The following is a 23,257-nucleotide window of genomic DNA, read 5'->3' on the forward strand; positions in this document are numbered from 1 at the left end:
TTAAAGAGAGATTATAATTAACTGGAAAATAGCAGCTAAAACATTAAAAAATAAATAAAAACTGCAATGCAAAAGAGACCTCATTTTCCCTACAGAGAAGCAAAATCTTAATTGTTTCTCCCACGTAAGTCTTGGTGGGAAAATTCAGCAGAACTGGGTAATCAGAGCTAGTGTTACCTGCGAACATTGTGATGAAGGAGGAGGAAAACCCCCACATGGAAATAGGGAAGGATTTAGCATGTAAGAGATGCCATCCTTAACCTCGTTTGCCTATTCTTGGCCACTTGGCCACCAGCCCCATAGAAACCTAGTCCTATGATAATGAGTAAACAACTTTAGACCCCTTGCTAAATTATGTTAGGATTAACATAGGTGCAAAAAGTACAAACTCAGCAGAAGGACTATGTTTAATTGACATTACCAATATGAGCTTCCCAGAGACCAGTTTAAGAATGTCAATTCATAATCCTGGAGTTGTCATCAACATGCTCCCGAGCTCTCCAGCCTTCCAACAACTCTCTTTATTATAAATTTTAAACAAGCCCTTGGCTTGTTCTGCCACATAATTTAGAAGTAGAAATTTAATATCTCCCTAATATTCTTGGGATTCTTTGAGGGATGGATTATGTGTATTTCTGATATATTTTCCTATCCACTCTTATGTTTATTTTAGCTGTATTATCAACCATTGCTTTGTAGTTTGCTTCTGGGGCCATTATTTCTATTCTGTCCCTTGCAAATCTCAACATGAAATTAATCTTCTTTTTTCTTTCACCATCTTCTTTGAAATATCTCTAACACAGGTTAAGAAAGCTTTTAATAAAAGCTGGCTCGAGTGGAGAGGGAGTGTATTTTACCCCAGCTTAGTACATACATTAAACCTTAATATCACTGCTATTAAAACTGCTGCTGATAGTCCTTCCTTAAGGAATTTCTGATTTCTCCTCTGGTCTCTTCCACACTTATGGATAGTTCTCTTTATTCCTCTCCCAAGATTTGTTAATTTCAACTCCCCTCCTTTTTCTTTGGTCCCCAGTAAGCCTCACCTTTTGTACTTGGCAGCTTCAGTAAATTTCAAATTATTACTTTCTTGTTATGTTATTCAACTTTCCAGATCTGGCCCTAGGGCTTATTTTTACATTACCAAACTGGCCTATCAAGATATTTTGATAAGCTGAAGACAGTTTTCTGCATTATTTCTGGTCAGCTTTTAGTTTTATTTTGCTATTTATTTATTCATGAACTATTTATTTGAGCACTGTATTGTTTATTAAAGATAAATTTGAAATGCATAGCTAGGAGCAGCTCTCATAAGGGAAATGATTAGCTTATTTTCATAAATGCTAACTTTGCCAGCAAAGTATCTAGGTGATGTAGTATACATGGCCTGGAAGATGTAGATCAGCCCATGGGAGTAGTTGTTTGCCTAAAAGTGATACTTTAGTCTAGGAAAGGTTGGAACTTCTAAGGGAAAGAATATTGAGGCAGGAGCTGTGGGAAAATTCACATTAGGGAATGAAGCGTAACTAAGGTAACGAAGGAGGCAGAAAAGCAGTCAGGAGGAGGAAGAAGTTCAAATTGTCAGCTTTGAAAGCCAAGGGAGGTGAGCATTTTAAGAAAAGTTGTGGGATACGGGAGGGTGGGAGGGTGTCAAATGCTGAAGGAATCAAGATGAATGTGACAGCTTTTAAGAGGCAGCTGACTTTCAAGAGAGCAGTTTCATTCAAGTAAGGAGGTTGAAGTCAGATTGCCTGACATAGTTGGGTGAGTGGGAAGTGAGGAATTAGAGGGGACTCTTTGGAAAGGTTTCTATAAGTAGGAAAGAGAAGTGGTCAGAGAATGAAATATGTTGTGCACTCCCTCTTTAAAATCAGGGGTTCATGGGTACCTGGGTGGCTCAGTTGGTTAAGTGTCCGACTTCAACTCAGGTCCTGATCTCACGGTTCGTGAGTTCGAGCCCCCCATTGGGCTCTGTGCTGACAGCTCCAGAGCCTGGAGCCTGCTTTGGATTCTGTGTCTCCCTCCCCTGCTTGTGCTCTCTCTCTCTCTCTCTCTCTCTCTCTCTCTCTCTCTCTCTCAAAAATAAATAAAGATTTAAAAAATAAAATAAGATCAGGGGCTCAATTTTCCCAGAGAAAGTTCTCAGTGAATATGTAGGGGATTGAGATGGAAGCATAGTGTAGCTTGCATAACTCCCATAATCCAAAACGAACATGGAAGAAAACCAAGAAGAGGGAACGTTGGCTCAGGAGAAAACACATTCCTTCAGGGCACTTAGCTAAAGTACCAGTCCTTGCATTGAAAGCAAACATGGAGTACCAAGCAAACTGAATGGAAAAGACCAATGTCTAGACATATACTGGTAAAATTTCAGAACTCTGAGGATAAAAATAAAAAATGCTGGAACAGCTTCCAGAAAGAAAAGCAGATTCTCTTACCAAAAGACATCTTAGAGGCAATACCGGATCCCAGGATTCAGTGTGAAAGGTATCTTCAAAGTTTAGTGAGAAAAAAAAAAAAAAAAACCTTCTTGACCTTAAATTTCTAGGCCTAGCAAAACCAAAATTCAAGTGTGAGGGCAAGATAAATCAATTTTAGATACTTCTTTGTTATAGGATATACTGGAACAAAATTAAAAACCAAATTCATATATTGAAGCCTTAACCCCTAATGTAATGGTGTTTGGAGACAGGGCCTTTGGGAGATTTTTAGGTTTAGATGAGGCCTTGAGGGTGGGGCCTTCATGATGACATTATTGCCTTTGTAAGAAGAGACACCAGAGAGCTTATTTTCGCCCCCGCAACGTGAGGACACAACAAGAAGGTTCCTATCTATAAGCCAGGAAGAGAGCCCTGTGAGTCTAGCCATGATGGCACATTGACCTTGGAGCTCAACTTCTAGAACTGTGAAAAATGAATTTATCTTGTTTAAAAAAAAATAAGTCAAAGAAAGGAGATCTACAAACAAAAATAATGATCCAGTCTAAATTATTGAAGCACAGTGCATAAATATAGCAGTTGGGAAATAAATGACATACGAGTATCAAAGCAGAGGACAACAGACAGCACACCCAAATTCTTGTCTTTGTTTGGGAAAGAATACAGATACTGATTCACTAAAGATATTGATATATTTGGAAATATTTTTATGTACATGTGACAAAATTTATATAGAATGCTTGAATAATTGAAGCAAGGTATCTATCTAGAGGGGAAAAACATTCCTATTGATTCAAAAATATTAGGGAAGCAGAAAAATGAAAAAATAAGGTACTTGCTTAAGAGAGACTCTAATATAGACGGAATAAATAATTTTAACATTTTAATAAATTTAACAATAAATGTCAGTGGGTTTAATTTTCTATTAAAAGGAAGAGGCTCAGATGGGATTTTTTTAAATTTAACTATATGTGTTATGTACAATATACACACTTAAAACCCATTAGAATGTAATAAGTGCCTATTTAATGTTTGTTGAATTACCTGAATTCATTTATTCCCAAATACCTTTGGAAACATATAATCTTAAAAAAATGTCTTTCCAGTATAGATGCTAGCTAGAGCATAGATGTATATGCTTAAATAAATATTAGGCAAGCTGGGACCTCATATACAAAGTAACCTCAGCTTAGTGCTCAGACATGGATTAAGTTAACTGTTCAAAACTGAGGGTTGATAGGGGGTGGGAGGGAGGGGAGGGTGGGTGATGGGTATTGAGGAGGGCACATTTTGGGATGAGCACTGGGTGTTGTATGGAAACCAATTTGACAATAAACTTCATATATTGAAAAAAAAAAAAAAAGTTAACTGTTCAACATTGCTTGACTTAAGAAAATATTTAGAAGCAACTACCACTCTGTCTTACGTAGATTCCAGTGCATGTGTATCTGTGTACAGACCCATTAATTAACCTTTGGTCAGGTCCTCTAGGCCTCTTTGTCTGCTGAGAAATAATCCATATGTTCATGGGCCAACTTCTGACCTGAGAAAAAAACCATAATTTTAGAGCTTAAAAAGACCTTAGAAATCATGTTCCTAGAATCCCCTTTTGCAAGAAGAGCAAAGAGGCCAAGAAAACTTAAGGTTTGAAGCTCTGAAATAAGAGGTACACATGTTGGTTGCCCATTTATTGCCTACCCTCTATGTTCAGCTTTAGCCTGCATTTTAGTTAAAATGGTCTTAATTGTTTTTAGGTATGTGAGCCACTGCTTTGAAAAGGCTAAACACTAGTTTTCTCTGTAGAATGCCATTTGGGCTTCAGTAGTAATAATAACTTATGGAAACAAGTTTGAATATATGTTCATTAATTTTAAAGATAATTAATATCCTAGGAAAATATTAAAAATATTTTCTATGTATCTTTTTGCCTGAGAAATAAGCTAAAATATTAAGGGAGTAAAGATGGAATTATAGTTATTTTTAGAAAATATTATAAACACTATATGCATGTCTTAGTAGAATCATTTTCATTATGAAAGTTAGTTTTGATGTTTCTTTCAGAAGATATGTATACGATACTGCTTTAAACTAAAAAGTTCTACAATAACTGTAGACATATATCAGTAGGTAAATTGTAAAACATGACCAGAGGCGTTTATTGTGATATTTATAGATTCTCAAAAAAAATTCTGTATGAACATAATAGATAAGTAAAATAGTATAAAAGACGAACATGCTGGGGCGCTTGGGTGGCTCAGTCAGGTGGGTGTCTGACTTCAGCTCAGGTCATAATCTCACCGTTCATGGGTTCAAGCCCCACACCAGGCTCTGTGCTGACAGCTCAGAGCCTGGAGCCTGCTTCGGATTCTGTGTCTCCCTCTCTCTCTGCCCCTCCCCCACTCTCTCTCTGTCTCTCTCTCAAAAATAAATAAAATAAACATCAAAAGAAAAAAAGACAAAAGTACTTCTCTTTTATCTCCAGGTAAACCTTTAGTAAACCTTGAGACCTTGCAACTCAGTTGAATATAAATGTGATAAGGATTTGTCAGAATTATCCGGATGCCAGTGCCTTATGAAAAAAATCAGGCATTTCAGAGATTACCCATTGTTCATGTGTTGAAATGTTGTGGCCAAGCAACCACTTATCTAACCTTTTAATTTCCATTTCGGTATAGAATGCGCTCATTATTTTTATGGACTATCTTTTTAAATTATTTCTTTTGGTAAATATGCATACAGTGATATTGCTTTAAGTTAAATTTTTTCTGTACTATACTGTGATAGTAAATGAGAATGAGCTTAGGCAAGTTGAAAAGTACCATATGAATATGAGCTTTAATTTAAAAACTATAGAGGAATCATTTTTAAAAAAAATCAAAATAAATACATGATAGAGCATATGTAATATAATATGCATAATATAATATATACAAAGGTTAACATCCATCAAAAATACCATGCTAAAAAGTATCATCTTTTTAAAGCATATACTTCCTTACAAAACACTTTTCCTGTAAACTTTTGAGGCACTGAAAATTGCTCTAGTTACCAATAATTTGAACTCAGTAGCCCAGAGATGTACTCAGCATGCAGTAAGTTGGGACTGGTCAGGGTTCTGTGTATGGTTCTGATTCTTTATCTAGTGGGAGTACCCCCATCCACCTTCTCACCCAAGCTTACGAGCTGCTAGTGAGCTATCCCTCAAACACCCACCCCCACCAACCCAATCACAAATAGTCTTAAATGAACAATCACAATAGCTTCCTAATATACTGCCCTATTTTGTTTCCCCATAGTCTGCTCTCCGTTCTTCAGTTAATCTCTCTAAAGTTCAAATCACACCATAATTCCTTGATCATTGTTTCTTAGTCCCCTTCAAAGGTTTCACATTTAATAAGGTAGAGATACATTCCAGGGTTCTTAGGCATAAGAGAGGTTTCTGATTCCCTCCCCACCAATCCTTTCAGGAATATCTCTTACCCCTCCTCGTCATACTTTATCTTCTGTTAATAATGACAACTTGTGGTACTAAACCCTGAATATCCCACTGCCTCAATTCCATATCCCCTGCCACACATTTCTTAAGTTCTTAGATCACTATTGGAGCCTATCATTTTCCCTTCAAAAGAATCTGGCCTCTCATCACTAGATGATTCATTCATTTTTGTCCTGCCAAGGAAGCCTGAAAGAAAAGTCTGTCATTTCCAAAGCAGCAACCCCCTCCATTTGGAAATTCCTATGGAATCTACTTTGCCCACAGGGATCACTCTGCAAGTCAGAAAGTTGGACAGAAACACAACCAAGCCCTGTTCTTGTTAGGAAAATATAGGATATCCAGGGAAGATTTAGTTTACTTTTTTTTTAGATTTTTTTAAGATCTTAGGGGGCTGCTTTAGCAATAAAATTGTTCAGAGCCTATAGTGTAAGAGTTGTAGTCGTCTGCCAGAAATGCTAAAGCTTACAGTAAAGCGTCTTACTTTGCCCTTATGTGCTAGTGTGCTAAATTAAATTCGGACATAGGTCAATAAGACACCCAGCTACTAGTTTAGTCTTAGAAGTCGAATTGCATTCATCATTTATGTGCTTCTGCATATGTTCCTCATTACCAACAAAAAAAAACATTTTTCAAGCAAACCATTACGGCTAGTTTATAAAAAGTCAATAGTTATCTCAAAAAAAGATGAAGTCATAAAATGCAATTGGCTAATGTATAAGAAATATTAACAAATAATTCCTACATGATTACACACATTGATGATTTCTAACATGGAATGGTGTATCCAATTTACTAACCTTTTGCCGAAGGATGACAGAAGAAGAATAAAAATAATGATTTAAGGGTTTTCACCCTAAATGTTCTGGAATTATTCTAAATAAGATGTTTTATTATATACTTTTCAGATACATATTTGAGGACATCTTAAAAAATCCATCATTAAATGTAAATATTTCAAAGTTTCTACTTTGAATAAAAATCAATTAAAGTGTAACATCATTGTTAAAGAATATGTGCACTAAATATACTTGATAATTGCTTCTACAAAAGATTTTATGTTTCATAACTTAATAACTTAATTGAAAACTGAAAACTCCTGAACATTTAAAATTTCTCTATAAACGTACTACCAGTATGCCTTTTGACCAATTTTCTGTTTTGTCCGTTTTTGGAAGTGGCACAAAAGTATCCATCTCCTTAACAGAGTTATGTCCAACTATCTAATAAAATTAATTCCTGTAGGGGTATTTTGAAAAGCAAGATTCTACTTTGTTATTATAAGAAATAGTGTCTTGGTCCCTATAACCAGATATCTAACTATGGCAATGGAACCAAGTAATAATTTGAAGGAAAGAATTTCAATTATCCTCTTAAATTTTAAAGATGTATTTCTCTGATTTCTAATATTTCTTAATGTCTTAATTTATTTTATTTTAAATACATCTTAACATTAATTATTAATTTTCTCAAAAATTATTTTAAATAGTTCCTGATATTTGTTTTTTTATCCAACTCTTATTCTTAAGTTCTTTGGAAGTTGTCTTCTATCCACATTGCTATTCCCTGTTTGATTCTGGGGGAAAATAAATTTGGTAAAATTATAATAGTATTTTTAACCGGTGACATTCAGAATGTCAACTAATGATGTCTAATTTTAAAATTCCTTGTTTCTAACAGTTCATCCCAGTTCTAGAAACATCTTTGATACTGTAGACTTTTCCCCAACATTTCTATCTTTCATAAAGCACCTGACTATATAGGCACTCAAATGGTTGAGTGAGAAAATACAATATTTAAGTCTGATCAAAAGTTAAAAAAACATTTTTTTAAAAACCTCAGAAAACAGAATGATATCCTAATGACTGATAATCTGAGCTGCTCTTCACTATCTAAATACCTCCCAGCTATAATATGCATAAAGAATGTGCATGCAAAATAGTTGTACCGACTCTATTTCCAGTAAGTATGGAAATGAATGAACACATTTAATAATAAGTTTCTGAAAACATATGAACTAAGAATGCATTAAATAGAATTATCTTATTTCAGAAAATGTCTGTTCCTTCTTAACAGAATTTGTCTATACCACCATAATCCAGTCAGATGATAGAATCTTTATTCTGCCAACAAGTTATACATTTAATATCCTTACTTGTTATGATGACAAATGAAATGTCACTTCAAATGTCCAGTTGCATGGCTTAAAAGATGTATTTTCTCTTTTGAAACATGTTAGCAAGTCATTCTAGTTAAGAGTGATATATTATTTAGGAAGTTAATCTAGTAAGTGGGTTTTGAGTGGAGCTTACTATTTTGATTAAAATAAGTAATTTTACATATTTGAAAGGTTCGAGCCATGTTTAGTGGATTTCCTTGGGCTATGAGCTTCAGAATATTAGAGACTACTTTTAACTTGCCTTTGTAACTTTAGTGCCTAACACGTAAGTAATTAAAAAATGGTTATTAATAAAAATTAACCATTGTTTTTAAGGCATTAAGTTTTGTTTTAGGTCAGTGAGATTTAAGTTTCTTTTTAAAACAGTAACATTGCAATTATTTAAATAAGAACCTGAATGTATTTATGGATAATATTCCTTGCTGACAAAAGAAATACTGAACTTCATGATCATACATAACTAATTTGCAAGTACTTCATGAAGAATTTTACTTTTTTCCCATCGGACTGTTCACCAAGCAGGTTAAATAAAGGATTCCAGACATCTAGAAACTTGCATTTTAAAGACACAACTCTTCATATGAAATGTATTTATAAGATAAATAATGAACCCCAGCTATGTGTAAATCAGGAGGTGATTTTAAAACTCATAAGTCATTTTTCCTTCTCACAGGTTTATAATGTAGTAGGAAGAATTCAATATGAAAATTAAGATGAAAGTCCATTATCGATACAAAATAAAATAGAAGTTTAAAAGACAGAGGCCACTTATTAGTTGATTAAGAAATAGTTCATGGAGGTAGCGCCTTTGGGGTTGAACTTGGTGAAGGGTTTTACCTCAGGTATGGACAGAAGAACAGATATTTCATATGGAGGAAGATGATAGAAATGATGCAGTGGTTTGATGATTTCCATGACAAAAAATGGTGCACTTTGATCATAGAATGTAAGTAAGAGATAACTTTGAGAGTTTGTTGAGAAGCAGTGATGGCCTGGGCTAGGGTGGTTTCTGTAGAAATTCTAAGAAAAGTTAGCTAGCAAGTGAAGTTACTATTTATATTGCAAAATAGGTTGCAGTGATAACTTATCAGCTAATCTAACTCTCTGCTTGCCTGCACACTGACAAACACATGATAAAATAGCAAATGGTGTGTGTTTTCACTTCTTGATGACTTCAACTTCACATTGTTATAATCCTTGATTTCCAGGAAAAAAACTTCACAACTGACAACTGACTATCAAGAGGCAGTTTTCAAATCTATTTGCTTCTTCATGATCTATTTATATATTTCTGGATGGGAAAAGAGAAGACATAAAAGGATTCCTAACCAATTTTCAAAACTGTTCTTTTGTAGCTTTGAGTATATCTTACTTTCAGACACTCCTGCTTTTTATCAAGAAGCACATTGAAAGATTGTATGAGAAAATGTGCCTAAATATGAAAGTCATCTCCAGTCATTTGAGTTTTTTACATGCATACAGTTATTTACCTACCACTTCATTGATACCATCAATATAAAGATATAGGAAATAACCCTGTTTTTCATAAACCATGTACCATATATACATACACAATATTATGCTGTGCATTACTTCATTTGATTTCATAACTTGCTTTCCATCGCTTATACAAAGCAAATCATCTTTTTATTTGGTTATGCTATTTTCCTTGTGTAACTAATGTAGTATGTTATCTTTGCCAACTCAGAATCATGAGTATAAATCAATAACCCATGAAGAACTTTTATTATTCAGAGAGCCTAATATGATAAAGGTTTACCTCAACCCACATTCACCACATAAGAAAATAATAGCAAAATTAATAGCCTAATTTTTTTCTAAGTTTGAATGATCCAACTGGCCTTTATTTTCACTAGAAGTGAAGAAGGTAAAATCATCACAAAAGAGAACACGAATGTTTTGAAAATATCCCTTTGTGAGATATGGATAACATTTGTTGTTAAATCTTGCCATTGACAACAACCCTAAAATAAAGATTTCTTTGGCACATAAATATTGGCAAAAGAAATTCACTTGGTTAGATAATAGTTTAAGTGATTCACTTACAAATTCAGATTCTTTTAGGTCTGAAACAAGAGATCTAGAACATTCAAAAAATACCACCATAGTGTTGTTTTTCCACCTGAGTAAAAGAAATAAATTGTGAGTATGTCTTCTATCTTATAGGGAATTTAGTTATATCAAGCCCTCATATTAGTTTTCACTTTTTAGAAGTTATTTTTCAGATAAATTATATTGACAGAAATAATAAAAATTTTCAATTGAAACTTTTAGTTACAGAAAAATATATAGTCATGTTCATAGATGATTGAATAATTTCTTTTCAAATACTGTGGTCCATTATTAAGTATCCCAATGTTAAGTGTCAGCACTAATGCTCACACAACATTGATTATTGATGATGAGTAGAATTGAGGAAAAGTGACAACAGTGAAGAATACTGAAATTTAATTTGTGTTATACTCATGTTTGAGATATTTAATTCGCATTCCAGCTAATAATATGAGATAGTTCACATAAATGCGAACACCTCTTTTTAAAGATGAGTACTTGTGTTCAAAGTCCAGAGAGAATTAAAAATTTAACATGACACTTTAAAAATCATTTCAGCAGTGTCCACCAACATAACTCAGAACTGCAGATTTCAAGATTATAGTCCCTGTAACACATAAACTATTTTTTTCTCAGAAAATAGAGTGTAGGCTCTTTTAATGCTGCCACTGAGTTGAAGAATTTCTTCTACTAGAACAGGTAATAAAGTTACTTACTAACAGAAGTTGTTTAAAAAAAAAAGAAGAAGTTGTAGTTATGAAAAATTTCTTTTCTATCCTTTGCCCAGTGCCAAAACTACCTTAGTGTGACAATTAGAGCCTGCAGCTTATTTATGCATACATAAACTCTGACTTAAATGTTCTAAGTGTAGACACACACACACACACACACACACACACAGAAGGTAAAATATACTGTTAATAAAAATTACTACTGAATTTCCTTTGCTGTTTCAGACTCAGAAAATTTTCAATTACATATAATATTTTAAAACACTGGGTAGTACATAAGAGTCCAGATACAAACTTTCTAAGTAGTCAGTTTCCCAAGTCATTAAATGACATGTGATTAGACATGTCTTATTAGCATAATGAAACATAGCTGAGGCAGCACATCCTGCATAAATGAATGCAATGAAAGGATGTTGGCAGCAATGGAAAATAATGATGGATTTTACAAGATTAAGCCAACTGACATTTTATGAAAATTTCCATTTCCTGCCTTGGATTTTATCTAAACTGACAAAAACAAACACACATTTAGATTTCTCAGATTTCTCATGGGATATACTCTTGGGTAGAATATCGGGAAAGAATTTCTGACAAATTAATCTGTCAAGTGCCATACTTTAATAATTATGTGGGGATTTGCCGGGACGGACAAAAACATGTGCTAGTCTTTTCCCATAAAATTTAAAAAGTTAATAGAATTAGTGCTTACACAATACAGTGTTCAGTTATACAAAGTGAGTTGTAATATGTTAGCAGAAGATTAAAGATTGATAGGAGAAGGTAAAATTAAACATTCCCAAATTTTGACATTGGTTCTGGTACTATCATTAGAACATATTTTACTCAATCATCTTTGTCATGTATTAAAGTTCTGGTCTTAAGGGCCCAACAATTGTCTTAATGTAACAGAAACACCATGATTGCCTGCCCCTCACCCTTCAGGAATCCCCTTCCCCTACACACTTCTCTAAGCCAGAATCAACAACTCTTCCATAAATTAGGCATTTGTTTCATTAAAATTATTTTACAATAACTGTACTAGAAGCACGGAACTCTTGCAGAATTCCAAGCGTATGAATTTTTCAAAAATATATTATGGAGTCTATCTTTTGTTCAACTTATTTTTTCTTTCCCCATTGTCACTGACTTAGGGCCAGATTTTTTTTTTTTTTTTTTTTTTTTTTTTGCTTTTCCTAGGAGGTACAACATTAAAGGATTAAATCACAGAAACCTGGAGTCATCCATTTCTTTTAAACATAACTTTTAAAAGAAAAAACACTGTCTTACATGTGGTTAGAAAAGGGATGAACAACTATTTGGGGCAGGGCAGGAGAGAATGAGAATTACTTCAACCACCACGTATCCATGAGCTTTTAAGGACACCAAGGCCAACCTCATCTTTGGAAAAACACTATATTAAGTGAATGCTTACCTTAGGAAAGCTAGGTTAAGGATTATTTATTCCTCAAGAAAAGTGCTGAAAAACTTGTGGGGTGATTACTATTCAGCAAAGCAGCAGCTGTTATACAGTCAGGATTCTGTCTCTGAAAAACAACAGTTAACACTGTGGTTGTATTTTTTCCGATGTATTGCTTGAAAACATGATCAGAAAAGAGTACATTATTTGTTAATTAAGCTGACTTAAAACCTGATGTGTCATTCTATTGACTGTTATTATTGTTTCTTGAAAACTTGTTTATAGATTTTTTTTTTACTTGAGTTTAGAAATATTCCAGGTAGATCAGCCTAGCAAATTTAGAATTGTAAATTTAATCAGTAACTTCTAGGTATGTGTAGGAACATATTGCATGAGACAGTAATGTAATTTGTGAGAAATGTCTACACACAAGCTTTCATATACCTTTATTCTGTCTTTAGAATTTGGAATGATGGGAGATCATACAATTAAAAGTCAGCGACCTCGATCTGTTCATGAAAAAAGGGTCCCTCAGGAACAAGCTGATGCTGCTAAATTTATGGCACAAACTGGTAATACGTTAGTTACATTTTTCTATTTATTGTTGTTAATTTAATGAAACCACTGCATGTTTTCATAATCTTTTGCTGCACATTTGTCAGTTTTTGGAGCTGATATTTTTTTAAGCCATTTTTTTTTGTCACCAGTTAAAGTCCATAAATGAAGTAGCTGTGAGTTGAAAAGTGCACAAAAATATGTGTAAGATTTATTTTGCTTTTAGTATGGGACATTTAAGATTTACATGTTATTATTTACCTATGTTAATTAACTACTTAAATGTACCATTAAACTTTTAAAGAACTCAACAAAGTTATTTCATCAATAATTGATTGTTATAGGACTTTTCAGAATTAGAGTTTAAATAGGAGTTTAAATGATGAAATTTAATTTAACAATAAGATGTTGGATTTTTTAAATGCCATACTTCATATAAATATTAATTATTAAAATGTATGGAAATTAGAAAATTTTTTCAGATTTTTTTATTTGAAAAGACGGTTTTGTTATAGAAGCTAAATAATAAAAAGTTGACAATCTTTATTAGTAAGCCATAATATACTCCAAATAATTAAATATCAACAAAGATCACTTTCCGGTTTGTAAAATTTTTAATTCTAAACTCATTAGATTTTTTGCAAATACCTCCCTAAAAAAAAGAAAAACATATATATATATATACACAAGTAAATGCATTCATATGTTGGTTCATCATAATAAATGGGCTATAATTCCTTCTGTTTACATTGCATGTAGTACATTCTTAGATGAAAATGTATTTAAAATGTGTTATAAACATTTTCAGCTGTCACTTTTATTTCAGGAAATTGCAAACTAACAATCTTATCTATGTCTTTATAAAGTTTTATTCATTCCAATCTGGATCATCTGTTTTACCATTAATACAGAAGTTTCAAGTACTCGATCAGCTTTTTGACATGACATTGATTTTGATGAAATTCTCCTGAAGAATGAATATTTCCTTTAGTTTATATTTTCTTAAGATATATATTCTGAACACTAGATTTGAATCTACAACTTAAAAATGCAAATATTCTTAATGGATTGTGCTCTTTGGTAATTGGTGAGTAATTGGAGAGTTTAACACCTCATTACAAGTAGGTCAAAGAATTCTTCAGAACAAGAAGAGTGTTTACAATAAATTCTACATTAAGGACATATTTTTAGCTTTTTAAATATACACGTTGAGCTAGATCCTGAAATGAACAAAACTTGCTTATCTGGATTGCTTTTGGTGCAGCTTCTTATTTAACAAAAGGTGACATATGTTTACTATTTGCTTGTACAGGTCCGAAAGTGCATGGCCAGGGTCAGGTAAATTTTCAAATTATTAAATGTATTTTTCTCCCTTACATGGAGCAAAATAGTCTCAGCCACTGACCTGAGATTAGGGAATATTTGACTTTACATAGAGGCATAGAACATGATCTAACTACTCAGCCTCCTTCAGATGCCATCTCACCCGGGGCATTGCTGCAAAATTAGAGACTTTCTTCTTTTTTGCAAAAGAGGCCGCAGTCATTGGCTTCCTGAAATTACTTAAAAGTGGGGTCATTTGGAAGTGAAATGGAGAGCCATAGTTTTAAATTTCCTGTAATGTAGTAAAATTTGCTAATGCATAAATATTATGCAGTTTGGCCAGGGCATTTTATATAAATTCAGTTTTTGGATTTGCCTATGACATCAACCAAGAAAATTCAGTTTTCGACCAAAACCTTTTTTACAAATTCAAATCACAAGGAACATTATGTTTACTTAGTCAGAAATTACTAAATTCTGTTTTCATTTACTGGTTCTTTTACAAGCATTGTTTTGTATCTAAAACATATTAACACATGATTTGGTAAAGTAGATGAAACACTTATTAAATAGATCCACAAGGAGCATTAAAACTATTTCCTTATATTGTTAACGATGATTCAGAAAAGGCAATGAACTCCAAAATTAAAGTTCTGAAAATATTGATTGTTCTTAAATATTTATTGTTTTATTTTAAACCAGAAATAGTATAGGTAAATATAAATACACATATAATACTTACTTTAAATTGAAATTACTACAATACTGATAGAAGACTGGAAAACTGCATTATTTTAAATGGTTTTTAAAATAGGTAATTTGATATGAAGCAATTATAAAGTTAAGAGAGGAGCTGTTTATTTTCCTGAGATATTTTCTAAGTTATACTTCCTTTAGGTGTTAAGGTAGTTAGTCTGAATAAATACAAGTGTCACACAATCAAATCTCACAAAAATTAAGTTTTTTCTATAAAACTTTTCTATTTGTCTTCCAAACCAGGAGATTTGTGTTACATATAAACAATCATAGACATTTGCTAACATTAATGTGAGAATGAAGAAAAATGCAATAGAGGTAAACTGAATGATGAAAGACAATATAATATGTATTTTATATTAGTCATGAGAGAAAACAAAGCAAAACCTATAAGCCTTTAGAATTGAGAATTCTTTCTCAAAATGAATAACCTGGCTTCTTCAACCAGTATGATCAGTATACGCTGTATCTGAAAAGCTTGCTTTCTATAAAGTAATAACATGAATGGAAATCGTTTTAAAGGGGTAACGTTTGGGAAAATAGCATTACTGATCAAGATAACTTGATCATTTTGGTCAGTCCAATAATTGAGATAGACTAGTTTAAATATAAATGAACAATGCTCAAATAGCCTAGGACACAATTTATATGTATCACAATATATATTTCATTTCAAGGGAAATGAAATGAAGTGATAAGATACATATATTTAATACAGACATCTAAATTAAATTCCAATAAGATAGCTTATGACAATTTAATTTTACTTACTGATGCTTTTTAACATCATAGTCATCCAATGATCTTATAAACATGTTTAGAAAAGTGGTCCTGTATTCCAGTGGCGGAGATAACGTATATTAGAAATATATATTATAGCATGTTATCTAAAAGAGAAGTATAACATTAAAAATGTTTCTAGTATGATTTTAACATACTAGAAAATTTTATATTAATATTTTGTTTATAATTTGAAATGCACTCTTATACATTATCTCATTTAAACCTCACAAATACATTTTGAGGTAGATGTATTACTCATTTTATTGAGAGGTTCAGAGAAATAAAGTGACTTTCTCAAGGTCACAGAGCTAATGTTCAATAGCTTTCCATCAAACAGACCTTCTGACTTTAATTACAGTGCTTTTCCAGTCCCCTTTTATATTTTGTGTCAGGATAAAGAGCCTTAATAGTGCCTTAGATACTGAAGCGTTCTACATGGTGTTTAATGTGCCTTCTCTGCTACAAGGAACCAGATTAGTTTGTGCTATCTCCAAAGATACACATATTAAAAATAGTATCCTTTGTATTATATTTTACTATTATTGCTTTACTATTTTACTTTTACTTTACTATTTTAATGTCATTGAGTTTAAAAGTGTATATATATGCATACCTTTCTTTTAAGTATATGAGCTATTTCTTACAGGGATCCAATATGCCTCATTAGAACAGGCTTCACACTTTTTGTAGTAAACAAGTGGCAGCATGGAAATCATATCTATTTAGTGGAAATGTCACTTGAAACTATGCCATTTGAGATATAATGAGGTCATTTTGGTAGGTAGGCTGGTAATTGAGTGGCAAAATTTGATTCATAATTTGAAAGCCAGTATAGACTTTATTCATTTATTTATTTTGTTTTCAACCAACAAAATGAATCATCAATTTGAGTGAGTGAAGAAGGCCAGTTCTTAGCACTGATTATCAATTTCTTATGATCTACACATCACTGCTTAGCCTGTTCAACATCATTATAGTATACATTCAGAAGGAACCTCGATTTTTAAATATTTGTACAGAAATACATTTAAAAGTAGATCTTGATCCTGATTCATTGTTCAATTTAATAAAAAACATTTTTAATGCCATAATAACAGTGCAAGGGTAAGAGAAGGACTGCTTTTGTGGAAAAACATAACTAATTTTATTCATAACCTTTATCATTTTATTTATAGAATTCACTGTTCAAGGTTTCCTAGCTTTTAATTAATAACATACAACCATAATATTTATACTTCACTTACTGTCATCACAACACATATTGAATTATCAAAAGAAAAAGCTTTGCATTATGTTTTTCCTAACTTTACATTAAAAAGTTTCATTGCTAAAAATATATGTTCATATATACATATATGTGTGGATATTTTTTAACTATTGCCATATTGTTGGGGTCTAGAATAATGATTTTTTATCTTCAGACTATTCTTTAATGTAAAAGAGAATATTATGAGGCATGTCTTTAAATATTATTCAAATGGTCATCCAATAACATTTTTAAGAAGTAGTTACAATATAAACTGGTGATGGCAAAAAAGACTAAAATAATCAAGGGTAATTAATCTATGGAGTATTTTCAGGACAAACACTGATCCAACACCAAAAATAAGTCCTATTTAATGTAATATGTCATCCCAGTTAACCACTGTCTGTGCCCTTATTATATATATCTAGTCATAAATGCATTAAGATCTATGCCTCTGGGTGCATAATGCAGATCAATGTAAGAACAAATCTTCATAATAGTGCTACCCAAAGTGTGGTTGGTGGACCTGTGTTTATCTGCGAACTAGTTTTTATGGGCCTCTGTGGAAATAAGAAGCATATACCAGGATGTAAATTCAACTACATTATCAAACACACGTTTAATTTCAGCTGACTTTTTTGTTTGTTTGTTTGGAAAAAAAGAAATTCTCAGTGAAGAAATCAGCGAGTTACATTCTGGTTCAGCCTCCTTCTGTCCTGAAGTACCAGTCTATGGACCCGCTGTCTTAAGTAGCACTGCAAGTAATTTCTAAATCATTTACTAACCCTTCAAAAAAAATAATAAAGATGGACAAATAGATTATCATATTCTATTTTTTAATTATACTCCAAAGGCAAATTCTAAACAGAACTTATAAAGTATAAATTGTTCCTTTGTTTATGTAATCAGTGATACAAAGTGTTCAGAAACACTTCAACCATAAACCTTTCCCACAACTAAATAATTAAATAGTTCCCACTAGCAGGTAAATGCCCCAATTTCGTATTTGGGGAAAAGCAACTGCAAGTTTTCAAATCAGTATTAAGAATCTATCCTGAACATGATATCAGAATAGAATCAAAAGCCCACACCTGATGGACTTAGAAATTCTTGACTTTAAGTCCTTTGGGACATGACTTTAGATAATAATGCAAACTAGACATAATTTTAGTGTGATGCTTACTCTAAGAAAAGTAATTAATTCGGACACTCCTTGGCTTTTTAAGGCCCTATGTTGAATAAATTAATAGAAATCCCAGAGAAATTTTCCTTCATTTTGAGTAAAAACTCACTCTTCTACTCTAGATCATGAGGAAAATTGCAAGCAGAAGGCTTTTAAACAAATTATCACAAGATAAATAGCTGTCACAGGATGAAAAAAGTAAGAATAGCACTGGGAATAAATTATAAATAAGTGTCAGTGTTTAACACAATAAAAATTAGATACACCCAGACTCCCAGGGCCCCACCTCATCCAGCATTAGAAAGACTATGCAATAAAAGATTAGGTAAGAATACATCAATATATTGCTGCTCACCAAAGCCAGAGTAAGTTTAGCAATACATTTTGCTCCCTCTCCCATCCAAAGTACAAAGCTTTAGATTGGCCTGAAGAGAATTGCTTCAGCAACCGTTCTTGTTGTAAAATGCTGACTGGTCCCTTCATAGTGTCCACGGCACAGTGTCTTTGTGAAGAGTAGCTTTGATGAAAAGGTAATAGTAAACTTGGACCTTGCATCAGTGTAATATGTATCTCTCTTTAAATTTATTTTGCTCTGAAATGTTTTCTTGTACCTTTTGATGTAATGTCATATTTTTACATTTAAATTATCCTTTCATGTCATAGTATCAGTTTGGTATGATGCTTAGTGAATGAATATTCAAAACGGTATTTCATGTCTATTTGTTGTCTTGCACACAGGTGAATCTGGTGTGGAAGAGTGGTCCCAGTGGAGCACATGCTCAGTTACTTGTGGTCAAGGGTCGCAGGTGCGAACCAGAACTTGTGTATCACCTTACGGGACACACTGCAGCGGCCCATTAAGAGAATCAAGGGTTTGCAATAACACTGCCCTCTGTCCAGGTAGTGTTAGCAGCAACTACAACTGTGGATGTTATTGAATTGTGTCATGCTACGCATTTGGAAAGATTTGTTATTTTCATATGAACTGGGTATAGACATTTTAATTAGAGTGGATAAGTTTAATTCTTATTCAACTGTGAAATTTTGTTATATAAGTGATTATTTCTGCTTTCAGAGCAGTCAGAAAATTGCGTAAGTGACTCCCCTACCCACTGCAGCTAGAGGCTTGAAATTTATCTATCTGCTTCTAATAATATTTTAAGATTACAATATCTTTCCTTATTTCAGGTGGTCAAAATGTCCAATTGAATGTTTGAGGGAAGTGTGACTTACAGGCATATTGGAAATGTGATCTGTACCCATTACTAAAGGCAGTGGTTGATATAGTCTTTAAAGCTGGCAGTTGTTTTCCTATCACTTATCTGACCCTATCAGAGAACATAGTTCCCCTGACCAAAGGAATTCCTGCTCACTTCTTTCACTCAGTTGGTTGTCCTCATCAGAGCCATCCACTGCATTGTAAACTTTAAAGTCATTAATGGAGGAAAAAATCTTTAATGCTAAATGGTGCACAGCATGGTAGCTTACCCACGTAGGGTGAGATTTTCCATGTTACATCTACATTTTGTTCTCATTTGAGGCCTACATGCATATCACAGGCATTTTGCCTTCTCAAACTACTGGCTTGCATCTAAAAATAAGTACTAAAAGGAATTTGGGCTTTCTTTCAAGAAGTCCAAAGCACATGATACTGTGAATCTCCAGGTTTATATTTTTGCTCAAGTATTTGGTGGAGGGGTGATAAAACCATCAACCACTGCAGTTGACCCTAGACTTGCATTCACAGCCTTTCCATAGGCCCCCAAAGGGGGTGGGCATAAAGAAAGGGACTGGCTCTGCAGCAGCAGTTCAGCTGTAAAAATTTTCTGATGAATTCCGTTTCCAGAGATGGCTGATTTTGCAGTTGCTAAAGGCAAGAGTAGAGAGTGGGTGGCATGGGGGAAGGGCAGAGATAATCCTAATTTCCCAGCTGAATAAGCAAGGGCAACCCATTAAAAGACAGTCTGGAGGAGTTATTGTTTAATGGGTACAGGGTTTTGATTTGCAAACTGAGTAAGTTCTGAAGATCTGTTTTACAACAATGGGGATATATTTAACAGCACTGAATCGTACACTTAAAAATAGTTTGGATGATAAATTTTCTGTTATGTATTTTTTTATCACAATAAAAGGAAAGACAATCTGGAAGAAACAAAAGGGAAGAGAAGTGGTGGGCAGAATGTGGAGGAGAGGGCACACTGAGTTGGGAAATCCTCTATAATGAAATTAGGAGATTCAAAGCAGCAGATGAAGGTCAAAGTTAAAGCTAAACAGGGCAGAGAACTATGAGGAAGAGAAGACTGAATTAGCAGGAAACAGCAATAACTCCCACTGAAAACAAGAGAAATCAATGAGAGTCAGTGGGAATTAAACTAGATGAGAAGGAACATCAAGTGAAAAGAAAATTCAGAGGGAAAAATGCTTACGGAGGTCACAGAAGGGGATGTCAATGACAGAAGATGACAAAAACGGGCTAGTGAGCAAAGACTCTAGGTCTGTTAGTCAAGAGAAGGAAAACCTCCAAGAGGTGCAGGCTTTAGGAATTACAAAATTTCTAAATTTTATACATAAAATGACCTCATGAGTAAATGTTTGTGGATTTTCAGCTGGGTGTGGGTAGAGTATATTGTCTCACACTTAAAGCCCACCCCTACTTACAGTATTTATGTTAAGGGTTCTAGGATCAAGTTTCCTTTCCTGAGCAATGAGAAAATTGTCAATAGAGAATTAAGCTGTGCTTGATATATACATTTATCTTGTCAGCATCCCTTGGAAAAGTGAAGTTCCCTTCAGTATGCAAGGATGGAGTCTAATGGCAAATGGATGCCCGAGTGGAAATCTGAGAGGGTGCTAAAGTGTTCTCCACAATTCTCCATTCAGTGCTGACTCTCCAGCCACTCATTATGCAATTCATATGGTTGACATATGGAAACCTCCATCCTCCTGCCAGACACTGCTGATTAATTCCTTTGCTGGGCAAGGAGAGCATCTGTAGTGGGATCAGAGTGCTCTTCCTTTCACTCTGTATCTGATGTTTATAGAACACTGAATAATATTCTGATTATAATGTTTTTCCTCAATTTCTTAAACCTCCTACCATTATTCCTACTGAAGAAATACATACTAATTATTAGTTCCCCTCTTCACCTTCATATACTATAGGTTTGTCTTTCTAAATTTGGTTAAATAGGACTGATGATAAGAAATAATGTATCTTGTAACCATTGTTTTAGTTCAGATGTCAAATTTAAGAGAATGGAGAGTTTTGTTGATTTCTTTTTAATTTTCTAAAACTGAACAATAATTTAGCAACTTCATTATTTTAAAAATGTAGAATAAGTATTTCACTATAGGAAATTGGAATATCTTTTAGATGGTTACTGTATTTGTTATGAAATATTTTGTGTTAAATATTTTGTTCAGTCACTTGCCATGCTGCTAAATATGTACCTTTTTTTACATAATATATCTTGAAAACAGTAACCAAAAGTAAATTTAAAAACTTAAATAGCACATAACCAGTGTAAATATCTTTCTAAAATAATGCTTTAAATTTCCAAGAAGAAAATTAGCTCAGAAATCAGTAACCCAGTTGTCACACTGTGGATATTCAAGTGTGTTTGGCATTTAATTAATGAAAATGACACAAGGATGAAATGAATGTCAAAGCCACTTTCCATAAAATATATTTAATGATAGAATTTGAGCTCATATTTATTTGCACTACTAAAGCCTAATCAATAGTGTTATAAATTAGTTGCCTTTCACACATATTATTCTAATTTCAAAAGGGTTTTCTTAATTAAATTACATGATAATGTGTCACTTCTAATATGGATCCTAAGACATCCAGCTTTTTGCAAATTGTTGCTTTGACATTATAGTCTCTTCAAAAATTCTTTTTACTTAGAGCAGAAAATGATGTAGGTAAACAGACAGAAAATTGAGAAAGTAGAGAGCTACATTGAATTGTGAATTCACTGTCCTGGTTTCTGACTTACAGTTTTACGATCTCTTCCAGGGTTTCTCAACCTCGGTCCTATTGACATTTTGACATGGATAAATCTTTGTTGTGGGAGGCTGTCCTGAGCATTCTTGGATGCCAGTAGCATCCCTCCTTGCCCTGAGCTGTGACAATCAAAAATTTCTCTGGACATTGCCAAATGTCCTCTGAGGGGCAAAATTGCCTCTGGTTGAGAACCACTTGGTCTACTCTCTATGTTTTCTAATCCTTTAGAAGTTTATTTGGGCTAAGGAATGGTTCTGATTATTTTGTTTTTTTGTAAATGTCACAGTATCCACATCTATGTATTTCTTAAGAAAAAAAAGGAGTTTTATTATACATCCCAATGTAAATTATAAGGTAATTCGTACACTTATTTCAAAATCTAGTAGTAATATAATTTGTATATGGTATATTCCTCATTTCATCTTTAGATGATACAGCATAGGCATGTGATATATAGCTAATGTCTAAGTAAAGAAGAAAACTCTAAAAATGGATTAATTTGACTTAATTTTCTTGGTTTTATGAGGCACATTTTTCAAATGGACTAGATTATTTACAGATTTTCATTCTTTATTGAAAGGTAAAAGAATATATAACAATTTGCCACTAAAATAAAAATATATTTATTCTTTAACATAAATTTTATAAATAGCATCTATAAAATCATAATATATCTGTTATAATTTCCTAATTCAATAATATCTAAAATTATTAATAATTTTGTTTCCCCTTCAAATGAAAAAAAATATTTTTTGATTTTTTAAAATGATGAAGGAGTCATGAAATTTCACCATGGGACAATAAAGAGTGTTAAAAAGTAGGGAGTGACATACTTTTCAAAGGATTCCAGCTTTATGATTTAATCAAGATTAATTAACATTTCTTTGAGATTAATAGAGAAAAATCTGCCAATTTAGCAGCTTTTTTTTTCAGGGTTTGTTCAATGAATACAGAGAGGTATGATTTGATTGAGGAGAAAATTAACAGAACTATCAATATGAATACAGTATAGTCTTTTAACACTATATAGACAATAGAGGAAGAGAAGGTTGTTTTTAAATGGTGAAATAT

The 23,257-nt window shown here is 33.0% G+C and overlaps 1 protein-coding gene across 4 annotated transcripts in view; it reads left to right on the forward strand.

Annotated features, from left to right (window-relative positions):
- The window catches only part of ADGRB3 (adhesion G protein-coupled receptor B3), a 734,277-nt gene that overhangs the window by 287,027 nt on the left and 423,993 nt on the right, over positions 1-23,257 (forward strand). For all 4 annotated transcript variants that reach the window (XM_045498673.1, XM_045498672.1, XM_045498671.1 and 1 more), the window contains 2 exons: positions 12,793-12,903; positions 18,916-19,077. In XM_045498673.1, the coding sequence (XP_045354629.1) occupies positions 12,793-12,903; positions 18,916-19,077 (273 nt within the window). The remainder of the gene's footprint in view (positions 1-12,792; positions 12,904-18,915; positions 19,078-23,257) is intronic.

This window comes from Leopardus geoffroyi, chromosome B2, assembly GCF_018350155.1.
Source record: "Leopardus geoffroyi isolate Oge1 chromosome B2, O.geoffroyi_Oge1_pat1.0, whole genome shotgun sequence".
Lineage (NCBI taxonomy): Eukaryota > Metazoa > Chordata > Mammalia > Carnivora > Felidae > Leopardus > Leopardus geoffroyi.